This window comes from Dipodomys merriami, unplaced genomic scaffold (assembly GCF_024711535.1).
Source record: "Dipodomys merriami isolate MVZ:Mamm:240054 unplaced genomic scaffold, mDipMer1.0.p SCAF_19, whole genome shotgun sequence".
NCBI lineage: Eukaryota > Metazoa > Chordata > Mammalia > Rodentia > Heteromyidae > Dipodomys > Dipodomys merriami.
The window spans coordinates 23,532,726-23,551,558 of record NW_027203270.1 but is presented as its reverse complement, the minus strand read 5'-3'; the positions used below and the strand labels follow the sequence as shown (position 1 = coordinate 23,551,558).

The following is an 18,833-nucleotide window of genomic DNA, read 5'->3' as shown; positions in this document are numbered from 1 at the left end:
CACAGAGAAAAAGTAGCGCTGTGGCTCAAGTGGTAGAGTGCTAGCCTTGAGCTGAAGAGCTGAGGGACAGCGCCCAGGCCCAGAGTTCAGGCCCACGACCAGGAAAAAATAAATCTTTTTTCTTCTACCAAACACTTATTTCAGCTTGTGTGGCACAGAAAACCACTGCTTTATTTAATCTATCTATCTATCCTTCTATTTATCTATTATGCCTATATTGGGACTTGAACTCAGGGCCTGGGTTCTGTCCCTTAGCTTTTTCACTCAAGGCACTAGCCTTTCTGAAATTGGTAAGCTAAAGCCTACCACTTTCAGCTTTTTGGTGGCTAATTAGAAATAAGTCTCATGGGTTGGCTTTGAACCAAGATTCTCAGCTCTCAGTCTCCTGGGTAGCTGGGAGTACAAGTGTGAACTACTAGCACCCCATGACCACTTACTGCTTTGTTGATCTCCTGCGGGCAGCACAGCCTTACCATGACGTTCTCACCCAGACCCCTCGCTGCCTCACTAACTCACTGACTTTCCCCTTCCTCTGCTGGCTGGTGAAAACCAACAAGATGCAAGCTTCCCCCTCACCCCCATGGAAAGGCAGTGATCAAGATAGAAACCTGACAAACCAGACTGTGGGGGTCTCCCTTCTGCTAACACCCCTCCCTGTTCCCATCTGCCCCTCCCCTTTGTAGGTCAAGGCTGCCAGCATGTGAGACTGTGTCATTATGCTCTGGGGAAAAGGAGAGAGTTGGGGGTGAGTGGGTGTCTGTGTGCATGAACATAAGGCCTCCGGGTTCATTCTGACACTGAATGAAAAACTCACCAATTATTCGTCCAATTATTCGTCCGATCTTATTAATATGCAGACAGACATCTGTTATTTAGGAGTCAACAGCAGAGGCATTTTCTTGGGGGGAAGGGCACTTACACACACCATCTCTCTTGTCTCTGGGTGGGTAGCTGCTCAGAATTCATCCTAGTCTTAGGGATCGGGGCCTTCTCTCTCTCTCTGACCTTCACTGCAGTCTTGACGAAACTAGGCAGAGGTTGACTAAGAGATAGAGGGAGACCTGGGCACCTAGTTAGAAGGAGGAAGGCAGAAGAGGAGCCAAAACTGTAGAGGAAAACACTAGAACAAAATCTGAATCCCTTCCTAGGGAAGAGTATGGAGTAGGAGGAGAGACCTGTCTGGGATTGCCTGTGAGGGACCAGAGAAATTAAAGATGGGATTTGGGAACCTTAGGAACGTGACTCACCCATCCTTTTCCTCAGGTCACGGGAAGAGTTCAAGTATATCTGGGAGGGTTACTATGGCAACCTGAGGACAATGCCCAGAAGCTTTAAAAAGCCAAGCGTAATGGCATATACTGCAATCCTATCATCCAGGAGGCTGAGGCAGGAGGATCAAGAGTTCAAGGCTGGCCTGAGCTACATAGTAAGACCCTGTCTCAAAAGAAAAAAGAAAAAGAGAAGGAAAGAGAAAGAGGAAGGAAGGAAGGAAGGAAGGGAGAGAGGGAAGAAGGAAGGAAGGAAGGGGGGGTGCTGGGAAGATGGCTTAGTGGTTTAGTACTTGCCTTGCATGCATGTGGCCCTGGGTTCAATTCCTCAGCACCACATATGCAGAAAAAGCTGGAAGTGGGGCTGTGGCTCAAATGGTAGAGCGCTAGCCTTGAGCTGAAGAGCTGAGCACCCAAGCCCAGACTTCAGGCCCCCAGACCGACAGAGAGAAAGAAAAGGAACGAAAGAAAGAAAGGAAGAAAGAAGGGAAGGAGGTGATGGGATAGAGGGAAGGAAAAAAGAACTCAGAAAAAGTAAGGAAGAGAACTCAGAAAAATGGAGACCAAAGGATATTGCCAAGGACTCAAAGCTTTTTCCACTCCAGCTCCATCCAGTATTGAGGGTGCTAGTGGTTCACGCCTGTAATCCTAGCTACTCAGAAGGCTGAGATTTGAGGATCACTGTTCAAAGCCAGCCTGAGCAGGGAAGCCCGTAAGATTCTTGTCTCCAATTAACCACAGAAAAAAAAACAGAAGTGGTGCTCTAGTTCTAGTAGTAGAGTGCTAGCCTTGAGCAAAAGGAATTTAGGGACAGCACCCAGGTCCTGAGTTCAAGGCCCAGGACTGCAAAATACAGCTTCTACCTTCCCCAAGCCCTTAAATTCTATCTCTTAACACCCCCTGCCATCTAAAACACCTTTTCTGATGGCCTCAGGGCCAGCTGAAGAGCACTGAAGCTTGCACAGAAGTCTTGGGTGTAAGACACTAGCTCAGGCTCTGGGAAAGGGCCAAGCAGTTTCTCACATTAACTCTGCTCTCTGCATCTTTTTTTCTTTCTTTTTTTTTTTTTTTTGGAGGGAGGTGGTTCAATCATGGGGCTTGAACTCTGGGCTTGGGCACTGTCCCTGAGCTCTTCACCTCAAGGTGAGCACTCTACTATTCAGGTGGTTTATTGGAGATAGGAGTCTCACGGTCTCTCCTGCCCAGGCTGTCTTTGAACCTCGATCCTCAGATTTCAGCCTCCTGAGTAGCTAGGATTACAGGCGTGAGCCACCAGCACCTGGCTCTACATCTTCAGCAGCCCAAAAAGGGACAAGTGACCAGCTCTCTTTCTTAGGTAGGAAAAATGAAGTTCAGACAGTCCACATGCTCCCCAGGGAGAAGGCTACAGGGCTGAACCCAGGTCTTCCAGCTTCAGCCTCCAAATCTCAGGGTTTTTTGTCTGTGGCTGTCTCTCTGGTGGAATCGCTGCAGGGTTGGTGGATGAAGGGGGAGGGAGGGAGGGAAAAGCCGTAAGTGGGGGAGGCAGTGGACATGAGACCCCCCCCCATCAATTGCAAAGTCTCAGAGGCTGAAATCTGCTTGCTTCTTCCTTCTCCCACTCCCCCTCAGCAGGCTGATTATTGAGGTTAAGAAACATTGGCAGCATCACAGCATGATTAGTTGTTTATTTCATTAAATGATTAACGAGGCTACATTGTTTCCCAAATGGGTGTCTAATTTGTGGGGGAAACAGCTGCAGAGGAGGAAGCTGGGTCTGACTCTGGCATCTGGGATGGGAGTAGAAGTAAGGTTCCCCCATCCCACCTCCCTCCAGTCTGCAGAGGTCTCTTTGGAGCTAGCAATAGCCCATTCCCTCTTCCCACCCGTTGATCTTCTTAGCCCAGAGTTCAGCATCCTCCCCAAGGTAAAAATTGGCTACCCAGATCTGCAGAAGGGACCAAAATCCATTCTCGGCGATACTGGAAATGTATTAAACTTTGGGGGTTCCTCCAGTTGATTTACTGTCCTAATTATGTTTGTGTTGGGCGGATATTGAGATGCATTTGCATTCCCTGAGCTCATATGATTGGGGGCCAGGGAGAGAGGCAATGCAAACACTGCACTCTGGGGATACTGCAGGCCTGAGCCTGCTTTGGTCCTGGGTCCTTCAAAGTGGAGGGGAAGTGCCTCATCAAAATGGACTGGTGCCAAGTCAGTTTTTCATGGCAGGTCCCTATGGGACAGATGGAGTGGCCCAGCCCTCTCCAGCACCCTCAGCTCAGGCCTTGGGAGCCCTTGAAGAGAGTCTCAGGGCCAAATGCTAACCAAGCTTCGGTTGAGTGGTGGGAAGTCCAGAGGTCTGGAAGTTGCCATGGAATCCTGGAGATCAGCTCAGATAGATTAGGACAGAAGTCCCTTAGGAGGGGGAGGGATGGGGGAGTCTAGTGAGACAGGGAGTAGATTTCCTTTCCAAACATTGGGGCCTGGCATACCAGAGAGAGAGAGAGAGAGAGAGAGAGAGAGAGAGAGAGAGGAGGGAGGGAGGGAGGGAGGGAAGGAAAGGTTGAGAGAGAAAAGAAAGACTACCTTATTTAAGTTTTATTTTGCTAGTACCTCAGGCTTGCTTGGCTTACTTGGCTTGCTTACTCAGCTGGCACTCTATCACTTGAATCATAATTCCAGTCCTCCTTTTTCTGGGTTAATTGGGAACGGAGTTCAGCAGACTTTTTTTTTTTTTTTTATCTGAACTGGCTTCAAACCACCATTCTGAGTCTTTAGATTACAACCTCCTGAGTAGGTAGGATTACAGGCATGAGTCCCCCTCATCAGCCTCACAAGAGGGTTTACTTTAACTGATGCATGTCAGAGCCCAAACCTCTGATCCCCACCACCTCTCCAGAAATGCCGACGCCACAACCAAATCTGACCTCTTCATGCTGCTTGAGATCTCTGGTGGCACCTCATATCCTCCAATGAAATCCTTGTTCCCTTCTGAGCCCTGCTGCAGCCTCCAGGTGCTTTGCCAGCCTTGTCTTCAGCTCTCCCTGCCATGAGAGCCCCACTCACGCTCATCCTCACCCCCTTTTTTACATCTGCCTGCCTCTCTACCCACCATGTCTTTCTAACCTCCCCCACTTCATGGCAAACTCCTCTTCAACCTTCAGGACCTGGCTCAGAGGACTGGCTTCCCTAGTCATAGGGAAGCTGTGTACAACTCTCCCACAGTTAAGCCACCTTCACATCTGGGTTACTCTCTTTCACTAGGCTGACCCCTAGATGCTCAAAGACTGGACTTTCAGTCTCTCCCATTAGTGGCTGGCACAACTGGCACACTTTATAGTTGCTGAATGCACAAGGAAGTACAGTAAGGTCCCAGAAGAGAGGAAGGAAAGATCTGTGCTCTTCTAATGAGTCTGGGAGAAGAGGTTGGGGCTGGGGCAGGGGGAGGGGGAGGCCAGGGATGGTTCCTGGGGGAGAATGTCACCGAAAAGAGGCCAGTGGGACCAGAGCCAAGGAGGGAATACAGGACAATCTGAAACCAGACTCCCAAGAAAACAGACCAGTACTGTCCTTTCTGACAACAAGTGCTTTGGCCATCCCTTCCACCGGCTTTCCTTCTCTAGGGGATGGGATGGGGGAAGGTGACCCTAAACTCACAGCAAAAACTCTTCCTCAAATGATCAAGTTGTTTAGGATAGAAAGGAGAGAGCCTCTACCTTAGCCTCTGGGAGACCCCCAGAATTGGGAAACTTCATCCTATACAGGTTTAGCTTGGGTGATGTTCTGGCCCCTTAAGGGAACCTATACCATGTCAGTAAAGCCTCCCTCCTGCCATCAGTGTTCCCCAGCTGGGCTGAGTGAACAACTGTCTAGACATCAGTCTGCTCCAAGCCCCTCCAATCACCTGAGGACTGTTCCTCTTTATTACCTGCAATGAAGAGTCCCAACATAACCTTCTCCCCGACCCCAGCTCTGGCTCCTAAAAGAAGGGGTCCAACTCATCCTTCTTCCCTCTGCTCCATCTGTGGACAAGGATAGGGAAGTCCCTCCTTGAGGATTAGCTTGTCCTCTTGCTGCTAGAGAACTAGTAAATGGGTTTTGGGAAGAAAAGGAAAAAACAAAAACAATACTAAAGCCACAGCCGTTTTCCATGGACATGGGCTTTATTTGGGGGAGCATGGGGAGGAAGGGGAATGGGGAGGGGGGCTGGTGGTGGAGAGGAGCTTCCCCTTGCTTTAAAATTTAGTGCATGTAGCCTGGAGGTTAGAATGTGTGAGTAGAAATGAGAGATCAAGAAAAGAAGTGTGCAGAATTGACATTTTTGCTTAGGAAAGGAAGCCAGGGCCAGGATTCAGGGACCCAGGATGGGAAGAGAAGGTACTCTTTCTACACAAGGCTGAACAAGGTCATTGCTTGATGCTGGCTTCCCTAATGCCCACCTGCCCCACTCAAGTTCTGCCCCAGATGCCCATCTGTTAATCCCCTTAAATTCCAGAGGCAAGGAGGGGATGGTGACAAGGAGAATGGTGACATCCCTCTGCCTTCTAGCTCCTCTGACCAGAAGCCTTGCTCCATCTGCCTACCCTAGCCTCCCAGCCAAGGTCAGGAGGTCAGGAAGCCCAGGTGCGGACAGAAGAAGTACTGTGCCCCTCGACATCCCCTCTTCACTCTGTGCCACTGCAGCCCCTCACATGAGGTTGCAGCTCTTGGCTCGATCCTTGTGTATCTCGCCCTCATTGCCCCGATCTGGCCGTCCTGACAGCTGCGTGGATCGCTGCAGACCCCGGCGTGAGTCAGTACGACGCAGCTGCCTGTGGCCCCGGCCAAGAGAAGCCACTGTGGCCACATGGAAGACATCCCTGACGCTGCGCTCAGAAGATCGGGAGGAACACTCAACATAGGAGACGGCCCCCACCTGCTTGGCCAGCACAGTGCCCTGGAAAAGAAGTATATGGGACTTAGCCTGTAGCTCAGCAAGGGGACACAGAGGCTGGGGGATGAGGTGAGAGGTCCAGGGCTGGAGGAGGGTCAGGGGTTGGATGGAGGCAGAGGTCCAGGGTCTTACCTGCTCATGTGTAACAGGGATAAGCCTCTGCTTGGATAGCTCCCTCAGTGTGGCCAAGTCAGTTCGCATGTCCAGCTTACAGCCAACCAGCACAACCTTGGCATTCGGGCAAAACTCCTGAGTCTCCCCCTGCCACTATTCAGGGAGGAAAATAAGAGTTATGGAGGGGTTCACAGGGGAACAGAGCAATCACTGGTTTCATGCCAGGAGGAAGTCCTTCCTCAGAGCATGCAGAAAACACGGATTCTACCAGACCAGGATGGACATAGGAATAGTGGGATGGAAGTGTCTAGAGAAAGGGGGGATAAAAGGGCTACAGTGGGGCTGTGGAGTTTAGGGGTTTTCTTCCACTCTCAGTGGCTAGGAGGGATCTGCCAACCTGGAGCCTTCCCATTGCCCTCCCCTTTTCCCAGACTTTTTCCTGGGTACACACCAACCCAACCTTCTTTCCTCTTCCACCTGGGAACCTGGCTTTGCATAGCTGACTTTTGTCTATTCACCACGGATTATTTTTTTCTCATTGAAACAGAGCCATGGCCCCAGGGTTTTCTTGAGCTCTAGGGTCAGCATTCCCAACCCTTCCATCTACAGCCAAGGAGATGGGGAGAGCAAATAAGGAATTTCCTAAGAATTTCCTGCTCTCTCCATCTCACCCAGCTGCTGTTTCCAGCTGACAACTGATTTGCAGGAATGGGCCTAGAATAGAGAGATGGATGGAAGCTTCACCCACTCTCCATCAGATGGCCATGCCCCAACCATCTCCTCATAGTACAAGCTGTGTGTCTGTTCCTTCAGTCTAGTTGCCTTGCTTCCCCACCTTTTTGAGAACATTATCCAGTGTCTCTGGCCGGCTAATGTCGAAGCAGATGAGTACAGCATCAGAATCAGGATAGGCCAGAGGCCGGACGTTATCATAGTAAGAGGAACCTGAGGGAAGATGGAATAAGAAGACAGACAAGGCACCTGAGTGGTTGGGAGACATGAAAGGAGGCATGAAATAGGGGGACTTAAGAAATGTTGATCAAATGTTGGGCGCTCTGTGGCTTACACCTGTAATCCTAGCTACTCAGGAGGATGAGATCTGAAGATCATAGTTCAAAGCCAGCCTGGGGAAGGAAAGTCCCTGAGATTCCTCTCCAATTAACCACACAAAAGATAGATATGGAACAGTGGTGCTAGTGGTAGAGTGTCAGGCTCAAGTGAAAAAGCTGAGGAACAGCTCCCAGGCCTTGAGTTCAAGCCCTAGTATCAGCACCAAAAATAAATAAATAAAAATTAAAAAAAATTAGCCTTCGCATATTGGAAGAGGATGAGGAGCAGGGACAGGGAAAGAGCTCCCCCATCCTCTCGGGACTTCACCTAAGATTTTTCTAGTTTCCTTTAAGATTCTAAACATCTTTCTTAAACCCAGTTCCGTCTCCTAAAAAACATGTTCCATCTTCTTTTCTAACTTCTCCAGGTAGAGCCCAGGGCTGTCTCCTTCAGGACATGGTGTCTGTCCAGCTCTCTGTCTTAGTCTCCCTGGCGTTAAGCACAAAATTGATTTACCTTCTTCTAGAATCAGATGGATGGGCAGGCTGAGGTGACCTAGAATCTAAGGGTCTAGACAAGGAAGGGGTGAGGATGGGGGGGGGGAGTTGGAAGTCAGGGTGACCCCGAGGTTCTGAGCTACCTGAAGTATCCCACATGTTGAGCTCAATGCGGCGCTTGTCGATCTCGAAGCTTGCAGTGTAGTTCTCAAACACCGTGGGGACATAACTCTGCAGGCAGGGATGATGGGTCAAGAGCAGATTCCTCTCTCTAGTTCTCACCCCAGACAAACGCCCTCTTGCCTCCCACACCCGATCCAGCCCGGTCCTTGGACAGAAGTTGGAGGAAGGGAAGATCCCAGGAGCTGCTGCCTCCGCGGAATCTCGGCTGGGCTCCCGGACCCCCTCCCGGTCCCCTCAGCCCCTGAGTTCTTCCCCTGTCCGATGCGGAGGACCTCCGACATTCTCCTAGCGCGCCTTCCCGTCTCCTCTGGCTCTCCCCAACCCCATACATTTCACCATGCTCTGCCCCCTAATTCCTCCCACCCCGATCCTCTGCAGTCCTTTCCGAGCCCCCCAAAGCCTCCTTCCCCCTCGCTTCTCCCTCCCTCTCTCCCTCCCTCTGCCCCCGCCTCCGTTGTGACACTGGCACTCGTTTTCATCCTTCCCCTGGGCCCCTGTCACCCACCCCCACAGACCCTCTCTCCAGACGCTCTAGCTCCTCACCCCAGGATAGGCGTCCTTGGCGAACACCTGCAGCAGCGCCGTCTTGCCGCACTCAGCGTCCCCTACCACCACGATCTTGCAGCGGCCGCTCTGCCCCTCCATAGTCCCGGCTACGCGCCGGCCCCCCACGCCGCCCCCCTCCCGGGCCCCGCCGCCGCCTCTGCCGCCGCCTCCCCCGCCGCTGCAGCTGCAGCCTCTCGGGCCGCCGACACCGGCATCTCGCGGGCCCGCGCCGAGCCCCCACCCGGGGATGCGGTCCCCCCCTCCCCCGCCCCCGACTTCCCTCCGCCCCGCCTCCAGCACGGACCACGCCCCCAGTCCCGCCTCTCGCCCGCGCCGCCGAGGGCGGGGCCCAGAGAAGGGGGCGGAGCCAGAGAATCCGGGCCTGGGGAGTCCGATTCCGGCGTGCTAACTCCCTCGCGGCCCGCGGGGAGACAGGCTATTTTGACTGCTTCGGGGATGGGGGTGATTCGGAGCTAGGGCGAAGTTCGGAGGGAATGGGGCGTGAGAGGCATAAACTTGAGACTTGGGCCTTCGGTGTGCATGCAGGTGTGCTAGTGCGTATACACGCGGGCTGCCGCCATCCACCTTCTTGAGCACAGGGGGGCGCGAGATGTCCGGGAACGGCAGGGATCTTTATGGGTTTTGTCTCGCTCCTTCCATTCCGTAGCAGGGGTCTTGGAGGGAAAGAGAGTGTAGACAGCACACCCACCCGACAGTGATGACATCATGGCTTTCCGTCCCCATGGCGACGGGTGGCCGGGCCTGGGGCTGGGGTGACTTAACGCGGGGCGGATCTGGACTAGCGAGGAAGCCAGCGGGAACTGAACTCCTCCTGTCAAGTGCTGAGTGGAAAGTTTGCGTCCTCTGGTGGATGCTTGGGGAGAAAGGAGAAAGGGAAGAAGAGGAAGCTAGAACAGTCGGAGGAGAGAGTGAGGAACCCGAAAAGTCAATTAATTCCGGCTGGACTCAGACGAAGCACTGCTGTGCATTAACATGACATCTGCTTTTTAAAAGGGCTTCCTTGCTGGGAGCTGGTGACTCACGCCTGAAATCCTAGCTCCACGGTGGCTGATATCGATATCTGAGGATCGAGGTTTGATCTGAGAAAGTCTGAGAGACTCTCAATTGTCCTTCTGGGAAAGTCTGTGAGACTCTTACTTCCGATTAACCACCAAAAAGCCAGAAGTGGAATTGTGGCCCAAGTGATAGAGTGCCAGCCTTGAGCAAAAAAGCCACGTGCCCAAACCCAAGTACTGAAACACACACACATAACAGAAAGATTACATAAATAAGAGCTTACTTCAATTTATATCTGTAAATATAGAACCAGGTAACTTAAGGTTGGGAGAGATGGGAGAGAATTAATATGATGAATTGAAACCTCTTTGCACAACTACTTGTTTTTTTTCTTGGTCGGTCGTGGGGCTTGAACTCTGGGCTTGGGCGCTGTCCCTGCGCTCTTCAGCTCAAGGCGAGCGCTCTACCGCTTGAACCACAGCACCACTTCTGGTTTTCTAGTGGTTAATTGGAGATAAGAGTTTCATGGACTTTCGTGCCGAGGCTGGCTTTGAACTGTGATCCTCAGATCTCAGCCTCCTGAGTAGCTAGGATTACAGGCGTGAACCACCGGCGCCCGGCTTGTACAACTACTTAAAGATAGTCCTTTCTTTTGGGTGCTAGTCCTGGTGTTGATTTCAGGGCACTCTCCCCGAGCTTTTCTGCTAAAGACTAGCGCTTTCCCACTTGAGCCACAGTCCCACTGCCGGCTTTTTTTTTTTTTTTTTTTTTTTTTTTTTGGTGCTTAATTGGAGATAAGAGTCTGGTGGACTTTGCTAGCTGGCTTTGAACCGCGATCCTCAGGGCTAGCCTCTTGAGTAGCTAGCATTATAGGCGTGAGCCACGGAGCCCGGCAAAGACAAAGTCTCAATGGCTCAGTTCCCATAATTCTAGTTTGCCACTGCAAGATCACGGGAAGTCTAATTCCTGCCAGGATAACAATGGGTAGAATCAGAATTTGTGGCACAACCTCCTTGGGGTTCTGGGCCACAGGTGGCTGGCTTCTTAAATTTGATCCAAAGTCAAATCTTGAGATTATCCTTCAGGCGTTTTAAATTTGCATAAAGGCTCATTACGAGTGGATATAAATCAAATGGCAAATCTCTGCACGCCCTCGCGCATGGCCGACGCGGCTTCTTTTCTGGCAGAGGTCACAGCAGAGGCCCTGGCCCTTTAAGTCCCAGCGCGAAGCCCCGCCCTGGCTCCAGCGCCCCGCCCCGCTCGCTGAAGTCGTGGGCCGCGGCTGTGCCCGAGCGCGCCCCGCCCTCCCCAGCTGTGCACCCTCGGTCCAGCTGTGCGCGCACGTCGGGAGTCCAGCCATGTCCGCCGAGAGAGAGGCAGCGGAGACGGCCACTGTGGTGGCGGTGGCCGAGGCAGGGACCGGGGAAGATGCCCCTTCGGAGCCCCCCAAAACCGAGGCACCGAACGATCCCCAGCCGAGCGCAGCCTCCGAAGGGGCGGCGGCCGCCTCTCCGCCGCCGGTGCGCTGCCTGGTACTCACCGGCTTCGGCGGCTACGACAAGGTGAAACTGCAGAGCCGGCCCGCCGCGACCCCGGCCCCAGGCCCCGGACAGCTAACACTGCGCGTCCGGGCCTGTGGACTCAACTTCGCTGACCTCATGGCTCGGCAGGGGGTGTACGACCGGCTGCCGCCGCTGCCCTTCACCCCGGGCATGGAGGGCGCCGGCGTCGTGATCGCCGTGGGCGAGGGAGTGAGCGACCGTAAGGTAAGCGGGCCTGGCTAGGGCCAGGCCGGGAAGGGTGGCAGCGGCCTCCGGCGGTGGGGCAGGGATGGGCGGGCTCCCTCCGGGGGTGTGGCAGTGGGAAGAGGGGAGGCTGGCGTGGACTGGGGTGGACCAGCATGGAAAGCGTCCGAAAGGAACTGGTTTTGAGGCTCCTGGAGAAGGAGATTTATTTGCGGGAGGGACGGGGATGGGCTGATTGCCCCTTCCCTAACCATGCGTTGCGGCCAACGCCCCAAAGCAGTCGTGGGGTAGGGTGGGTTGGGGGAAAACAATAAGACGCCCAGGCGCATGCGCACAATAACTTGCCCGCAGCCTTCTTCTCTCCACCCCCCCCCTTACCCAGTAAAACCACACCTGTGCCCCTAACCCACCAAACACTCCCCGGGCACTGGTGGGTCCAGTGACCCCCGCTCCCCGCAGTGATGGTTGGCGTCTCCTTTCCTCGAGGGAGCTCGGAGGAGCTGTGTTATTCGAGACTGGGCGGGGGCGCAGTGGCCGTGCCAGAGCCCCAGTCACATGCAGCCCCGTGGTCTGTGAGGGTGTGAGGCCGCCGCTCTCCCGGCAGGGCCTAGGAGGGGACACGCCCATCATGGAGGAGAAGGAGATTCGCTGGCGCTCTTTCGCACTGCCCGCTGCTTGAAGCCGAGTCTGGTTGTTTGTTGGTTGGTTTAGGGTGGATCTGGCAGGATAGGGGTCTCTGGATCTTTGTCTTGGGCTCTCTCTTTGGTGACTGTAGTCTTTTCTGTGACTCAGCAGGGGGACTATGACCCAGGGCTGCCCTGGAGCATGTCCACTTCCACTTCCGGGCAGAACCTTTTCTGCCCTCCTTACCGAGGACTCCCACTCCCCAACTTCAGAAACCCCAGTAAGGCCCATTTGGACCGAGGAGGAGGTGTGGCACTGTGAGCAGGTTCACCCAGCTCTGCCGGTCTCTTTCTCCTTCTCATTTATCATTAATCTTGGCCACAGCCCCAGAATCAGGAGACTTCCAGATGACCAACTTTTTTTTTTTTTTTGAGAGAGGCACAGTGAAAACACCTCCTGTATTCAGGGTTTTCTTTTCAAAGCTGGATCCTTCCAGCGATGCCCCTCAGGTGCAATGTAACCTTGCCAGCACCAGATAGCAGAGCTAGATTTGTTAAAACGTATTGTACTGTGCAAATAGCTCCTGCTGAAAGGACTGCTCCACTAATTCAACTCTGGCCCCACCCTTGGTCTGACTTCTAAATAATGCTCACTCTTGGGAAGGTGCTAGGAGGAATTTGGGGGAGGGAAAAGGAAAGAGTTGCTGTTCCAATTACTGTTGAAGGCCACTCGTCTGCCCTTCCTTCCCACACTTTCCGCCTGGTAAATACAGGATATCCTGACCAGGGCAAGAACCTGATGTGATGTAAGAGCCTGGAGTCTTTGAGAGAGGACTCTCCCTCCCTCCTGCTGTCTGGACTGGGGATGGGGTTGGGGTCATGGCCCTGACTAGTGATTGACTGAGAGCCTTGAGCCAGATGAGTGAGATATTCTGGGTAACATCTGAGACTAGCCATTACCTCAGAAGGCTACTACACAGTTCTAGTACGCCTAGATTGGTGGTACATTGGTGAGACTTGAGTCCTGGGGTACAAGGCTTCATCCTTCAGACTAGGTTTTCTTACTATATAGATACCCTTCATTCCTTGACAGTAACTACAACAGACTCAGATTGTCTGAGAACCACACCCACACCTCCCTTCCCAAGCTTGCTCTTCAGAGATCCAAGAGAAGACTTCCTACTCACCCAGACTCCTCCCTGCCCTTCCCTTTGACCTCAGTTTCTAAGCTGGAGGTATTCTATCATCTTTACCCCCTTTCCTTCCTGCAAGAGGCTCTCAGGCAAATGGCTAAGAATGGGGGAACATGTCTTTTCCTGGTGGCTGGCATGTGTCTCTCCTTACACATCACCCATCCTGTACTACTTCTGGGTGAAGGTGTTTTCTGAGCCCTCAGTGCTGGCTCAAAATTCAACTTTGCCTGAGGTAGTCACACCCAGTTCCAAGTGTTCTGAGGCAGGTGCTCCAGCAGGTCCCTTACCACATGCTGTCCTCTTCCTATAGTTATTTGATTGTGTGACTTCCCTTTTTTGATGTTATTATTATTATTAACTAAAATTACTGAGTACTTCCTATATGCTGGGCATGGAGCTAAAAGTCACTGAGTGAATGTATTTTTTTCTCATCTAATGCTTCTAATTCCTCTACGTAGATAAGAAAAGAGATTAAATCATTTTATTTGCTTAAGGTCACACTGCCAGTATGGCAGAGGCCATTTTATAGTAATCAAAGCAGTTTGGCCAGGCTCCTGTGTCCCATGCCTTCTAATCTAAGCTAATCAGGAAGCTGAAATCTAAGGATCACAGTTTGCAGCCAGTCCAGGCAGGAAAGTCAATGAGAATTCTTTTTTTTTGGTTGGTCATAGGGCTTGAACTCTGGGCTTGGACGCCGTCCCTCGGCTCTTCAGCTCTAGGCGAGCACTCTACCATTTGAGCCACAATGCCACTTCTGGTTTTCTGGTGATTTATTGGAGATAAGAGTCTCGTGGACTTTCTTGCCCAGGCTGGCTTTGAACCTCGATCCTCAGATCTCAGCCTCCTGAGTAGCTAGGATCACCGGTGCCCGGCTGAGAATTAAACAGCAACAAACAAACAGAAGTGGAGTTGTGGCTTAAGTGGTAGAGCTCTAGCCTTGAGCAGAAAAGCTCAGGGACAGCACCTAAGTTCAAGCCCCAGAACAATCTCTCTCTCTCTCTCTCTCTCTCTCTTCTCCCCCTGTCTGTCTGTCTGTCTGTCTATCTGTCTCTCTCTCTCTCTCTCTCTCTCACACACACACACACACACACACACACACACACAATTTGGGCTCAACAACAATACTCATGCTGCCCTAACTATAAGCTTCTTGCATTCAAAGATCTTGCATAATAATGAAGTGTGTGATCTGTAAAAGAGAGATAAGGATAGTATCTACCTCAAAGCTGATGTAAGCATTGCACACTTTATATTTAATAAAACCCTTGGAGTATGTATACAACACACACATGTATGTATGTATGCCTATGACATTCACGTGAGTAAGCCTTAGTAAAAGTAAGTTCTCATTGATGATATTATTCTCCTATTAGTATGATGACCACTACTGCTGCTGCTTCTGCTATTTCATCTCAAAGGAGAAGCCTGGTACAAAAGGTCAGTAAATGTCCTGTGGTTGAACGAAGAAGTCACTGAATGCTACTCTATCTTCCATTCCTGCAGGTAGGGGACCGAGTGATGGTATTGATCCGGTTAGGGATGTGGCAGGAGGAGGTGACTGTACCAGCAGCGAACACCTTTCTGATGCCTGAGGCAATGACCTTTGAAGAAGCTGCTGCCTTGCTGGTCAATTATGTCACAGCCTACATGGTCCTTTTTGACTTCGGCAATCTAAGGCCTGGCCACAGTGTCTTGGTCCACATGGCTGCAGGTGACAGATCCCTTCTCTTTTACCTTCCCCTCCCCCCCTTGCCCTACCCTGGTTTCCTTCCAGCCCCTTCCTGTAGCCTGTCTGGCTTGTTGTCATAGCAACACCAGGCTGCCTTGGCCTATGGTGCCCAGAGGCCTCTGCAGTATAGTTGCCGTGGTAACACCCAGGCACCAGGTCCAGCTTGGTATCCTTAGCAATGTGTCCTCAGCCCACGCTCCTCCTATCTAGTCACCTTCCCCCAATTCTCAGTCATAACTTTGGACAGGGGCCCCTAAATAAGCCAAAGTACAATGCAGATGATGTACTGGCTGGGCCCTTGGGGAGGCTAATGTGTAGAATAGTGGCCAAGTGACTCCATATCCCTCTTTTTTTGGTGTCTTGCCATAGGTGGTGTGGGTATGGCAGCTGGGCAGCTATGTCGCACTGTGGAGAATGTGACAGTGTTTGGAACAGCCTCAGCCAGCAAGCATGAAATGCTGAAGGAGAATGGGGTCACACACCCTATTGATTATCACACCACTGACTATGTGGATGAGATCAAGAAGATCTCCCCCAAAGGTGGGATCAGGGTTTGAGAGGGGGTAGGATGCCACAGGTCAGGGAAGGGGGATCTCCAGATCTGTGAATCCTCATGCTGTTCCTGCGTCTTCCAAATCTGTGACAGGAGTGGACATCGTCATGGATCCTCTGGGCGGGTCAGATACTGCCAAGGGCTACAATCTCCTCAAACCCATGGGCAAAGTTGTCACCTATGGTGAGTTTAGTGGTTGGGGATGGAAAGGATGTATGGGGCAGTAGGAGGGGTCTGATGGGTGGGATGTGGAGGCCAGATAAAGAAGGGGAAGAGACTTGGGGCTTCACAGACAGGGTCCTAGAATGGCAAATAATACATTTCTGTTTCCTGAGTGCCAACTATACTTTCATTCTGTTTCACAACTTCTCATGTGAGTCATAGTAAATCCTTCCTTCTCTCTGTAACACTATTTTGGGGGTTATTTCTAATGAAAAACCAACCAGTCTGTCTTCCTACTCACTGGCTTCTTATACAAACTGGATTTTTGTTTAAAACCTTTTTTCACCTTAGGCGCTGGTGGCTCATGTCTATAATCCAAGTTACTTAGGAGGCTGAGATCTGGAAGAACCAGATTTGAAGCTAGTTAGCCTAGGAGAAAAATCTGAGAGACTCTTTTTTTTTTTTTTTTTTTGTAGGTCATGGGGCTTAAACTCTGGGCCTGGGTGCTGTCCCTCAGCTCTTCAGCTCAAGGCTAGCGATCTACCATTGAGCCACAGCATCACTTCCGATTTTCTGGTGGTTTATTGGAGATAAGAGTCTCCTGGACTTTCCTGCTGGGGCTGGCTTTGAACATGGATCCTCCTAAGTAGATCTCAGCCTCCTGAGTAGCTAGGATTACAGGCATGAGCCACCGATGTCCGGCTCTGAGAGACTCTTATCTCCAGTTAATTAGCAAAAAGTTGGAAGTGGAGGTATGGCTCAAGGGGTAGCATACTTGCCTTGAGTGGAAAAAGCTAGGTAAAAGTGTAAGGCCCTGAGCCCTGAGTTCAAGCTGTACATAAAAAAGATTATAGCAATTTTTATTTATTTATTTACTCAAAGTTGTGGGTCTGGTAAATAGGAGGTTAGGGATCATTCTGTCTTCCTCCCTGGCACTGATATGGACAATTGCAAGTGAAGCATGGGTTCAGACCTACAATAATGGGCCTGGCACCTGGACCACAGCTAAGTTATCCTATCCCTCAGGAATGGCCAACCTGGTGACGGGCCCCAAGCGGAACCTGATGGCCCTGGCCCGCACATGGTGGAATCAATTCAGTGTGACAGCTCTGCAGTTACTGCAGGCAAACCGAGCCGTGTGTGGCTTCAACTTAGGCAACCTGGAGGGTGAGGTGGAACTGGTCAGGAGTGTAATCATCCGCCTCCTGGAGCTATACAACCAGGGCCACATCAAACCCCACATTGACTCCGTCTGGCCCTTTGAGAAGGTGAGTATGGTGGTGGCAGGAGGGGCCTGGAGAGGACTTGTGAAAGCCTGGGGCTCAAGATTCCTGGAGAAGAAGGGACTGACAGGGTTGGGCTGGCTTTTGCTGGATAGGGGCTGGATGGCTTTGAAATCAGAGTTTTCTCTTCCTCAACAGGTGGCTGATGCCATGAAACAAATGCAGGAAAAGAAGAATGTGGGCAAGGTCCTCCTAGTTCCCGGGCAGGAGAAGGAGAACTAGCGTTGAGGGGGCCAAGGGCTCTTGAGACTGGCCATGGAAACATTGAGAAGCCCCTGTTCTGTTGACTACCAAACAGCCTGTCACATTTCATCCTCTATCTTAATGCTCTACCCTTCCTTCCCCCAAAGGTCTCCGTGATGATGACTGATTCCTTGCCCTGATCAAGGTCAGGGCTTCCCCCTCCCCTTCCCACCCTCAGAAGAGGTTGGGAAGTGACCACTTGGATGTTCAGGCCCTGCCAAGGGGATAGGGAGGGTGTGAGGGAGGCTAGTTGCTTCCTGGTCCCATCCTCCACCCCCACCCAGGCCTGCTGTGCTGCTTTTGTGCCAAGGTTAGCCAGCCCCTCCCTTCCCCAAGCTCCCATCCTTCCCCCCATCCCCCCCTGCTCTGTGTGTGTGTGTGTGTGTGTGTGTGTGTGTGTGTGTGTGTGTGTGTGTGTGCGCACGCATTTCCCCCTCTGCTTCATCTCTCATCTTCCCTTCCTCTCCTGCCCTATCCCCCAAAGAACTGAAATGTCAGCTCAGGATATGGGGCTACTTGTGTGAAGTCCAGCATGTAGTTGTCTCCCTAGTGTCCCTTTAACCCAGGCCTACCATCGCTCAGCTCTTGACCTTGATCAGTGCCCAGCCTTGTCTTCTGTCCCCCAACTTCTTAAGCACAATTGGATTTCTTTCACCTCCAGGTTTTCTGCCATTCTTAACCAAGGCTGCCTCCTACAGCAAGGGCAAGAATCAAACTGACTTCCCTTAGGCCACGACTCTGGGAGGATACTGAGCACCCCTTCCCTTCACTGAGGTCTCTGGATTTTGTTCTCAGTGCCTTAGCGTCGGAAAACTTGTGCTTATGTGTGTGTGTGTAGGTATGGGGGGGGGGTCCCTCTCTCCAGCCTCTTTTATCCACCCTGTCCTTCCCAGTGCCTTTCTTGTCCTGGTGGAGCTGGGGTTTTACTGCTCCCCAGTGAGACAACACTGCCAAATATCTGTGTATGTGCCAGCAATTGGGGAGGCCAGCCTCTAGCGTCAGGGGCAGGATCAAGGCAAAAAAAAAAAAGCCTTCACTGTGGTCTGTGCCATTTCCTGTCTCTTGTCAGTGACAGAGAAAGAGGTAGGAAAGCTTTACCAACCAGAGCCCTGAGAGGCGCTGCAGTGTCTTCTTCTGGGACCAAAGTGAACATTGAAGCACATTCCCTTGGCCTTCAAGAGAGGCCTGCTTGCCTTCTCAGAGAAGAGGGGCAGCTTTTCAGTTCAGCCTTGAACTTTGTTTACATGCTTGGGGAGGTGGAGCAGGGGTTAGTTAGGACTGGGCTGCTGGAACCAAAGTGGGGACTTTCTAGGGTGTATGTGTGTGGGGGCCATCCCCCTCTGCTGCAGAGCTGGGATTAGGGAGGGTTTATGACCCCAGCCATTGCCAATGGGAGGAGGGAGGGGAGGGGCTCAGCCTGTTCCTAAATGTCATCTAAATGAGGCCTCAATGTGGGAAGTTGATTTCTGCTTTTGTGTTCCCCACCCCATTACCACAGCTGCCTTTGTGTTTGTGTCAATAAAAAGCCAAACCCTTGGTCCTGGATGATGCCTCTGAGAGTGAAACTGTGGGTGAGCTTATTTATAGAATGCCAGTGCTAATAGCAGGAGGTCAGGGTTCCTCCTTCCCCCCACTGCCTCCCTTCAATGCCCAAATCCACTTTCCTTTCATGAATGAAGTAAGAAAGAGCAAAACAAAACAGGCCAGGTACC

At 51.9% G+C, this 18,833-nt stretch overlaps 2 protein-coding genes across 2 annotated transcripts; one reads left to right on the top strand and one right to left on the bottom strand.

The window, feature by feature from the left end:
- Positions 1–5,394: 5,394 nt before the first annotated feature.
- Positions 5,395–8,739, bottom strand: Rnd2 (Rho family GTPase 2). The gene is made up of 5 exons (XM_070027783.1): positions 8,571–8,739; positions 7,988–8,075; positions 7,133–7,242; positions 6,316–6,450; positions 5,395–6,186 (listed from the first exon to the last, which is right to left on the bottom strand). Exons 1-5 carry the CDS (start codon positions 8,670–8,672, stop codon positions 5,938–5,940), a joined length of 684 nt encoding a protein of 227 aa, XP_069883884.1. The 5' UTR covers positions 8,673–8,739; the 3' UTR covers positions 5,395–5,937.
- A 2,153-nt stretch (positions 8,740–10,892) lies between these two features.
- Positions 10,893–18,666, top strand: Vat1 (vesicle amine transport 1). The gene is made up of 6 exons (XM_070027782.1): positions 10,893–11,356; positions 14,655–14,862; positions 15,250–15,420; positions 15,527–15,616; positions 16,622–16,863; positions 17,017–18,666. The coding sequence occupies exons 1-6, from the start codon at positions 10,949–10,951 to the stop codon at positions 17,098–17,100; spliced, it is 1,203 nt and encodes a 400-aa protein (XP_069883883.1). The 5' UTR covers positions 10,893–10,948; the 3' UTR covers positions 17,101–18,666.
- Positions 18,667–18,833: the final 167 nt, after the last annotated feature.

Excerpts from the sequence above, each read along its gene's own strand:
- Rnd2 (XM_070027783.1), bottom strand. The coding sequence starts at position 8,672 with ATGGAGGGGCAGAGCGGCCGCTGCAAGATCGTGGTGGTAGGGGACGCT. Across the intron at positions 6,451-7,132 it reads TGGATAATGTTCTCAAAAAG|TGGCAGGGGGAGACTCAGGA; the intron begins GTGGGGAAGCAA and ends CTCCCTGAATAG. Across the intron at positions 6,187-6,315 it reads TCCCTGTTACACATGAGCAG|GGCACTGTGCTGGCCAAGCA; the intron begins GTAAGACCCTGG and ends CTTCTTTTCCAG.
- Vat1 (XM_070027782.1), top strand. The coding sequence starts at position 10,949 with ATGTCCGCCGAGAGAGAGGCAGCGGAGACGGCCACTGTGGTGGCGGTG. Across the intron at positions 15,421-15,526 it reads CAAGAAGATCTCCCCCAAAG|GAGTGGACATCGTCATGGAT; the intron begins GTGGGATCAGGG and ends AATCTGTGACAG. Across the intron at positions 15,617-16,621 it reads GGGCAAAGTTGTCACCTATG|GAATGGCCAACCTGGTGACG; the intron begins GTGAGTTTAGTG and ends CCTATCCCTCAG.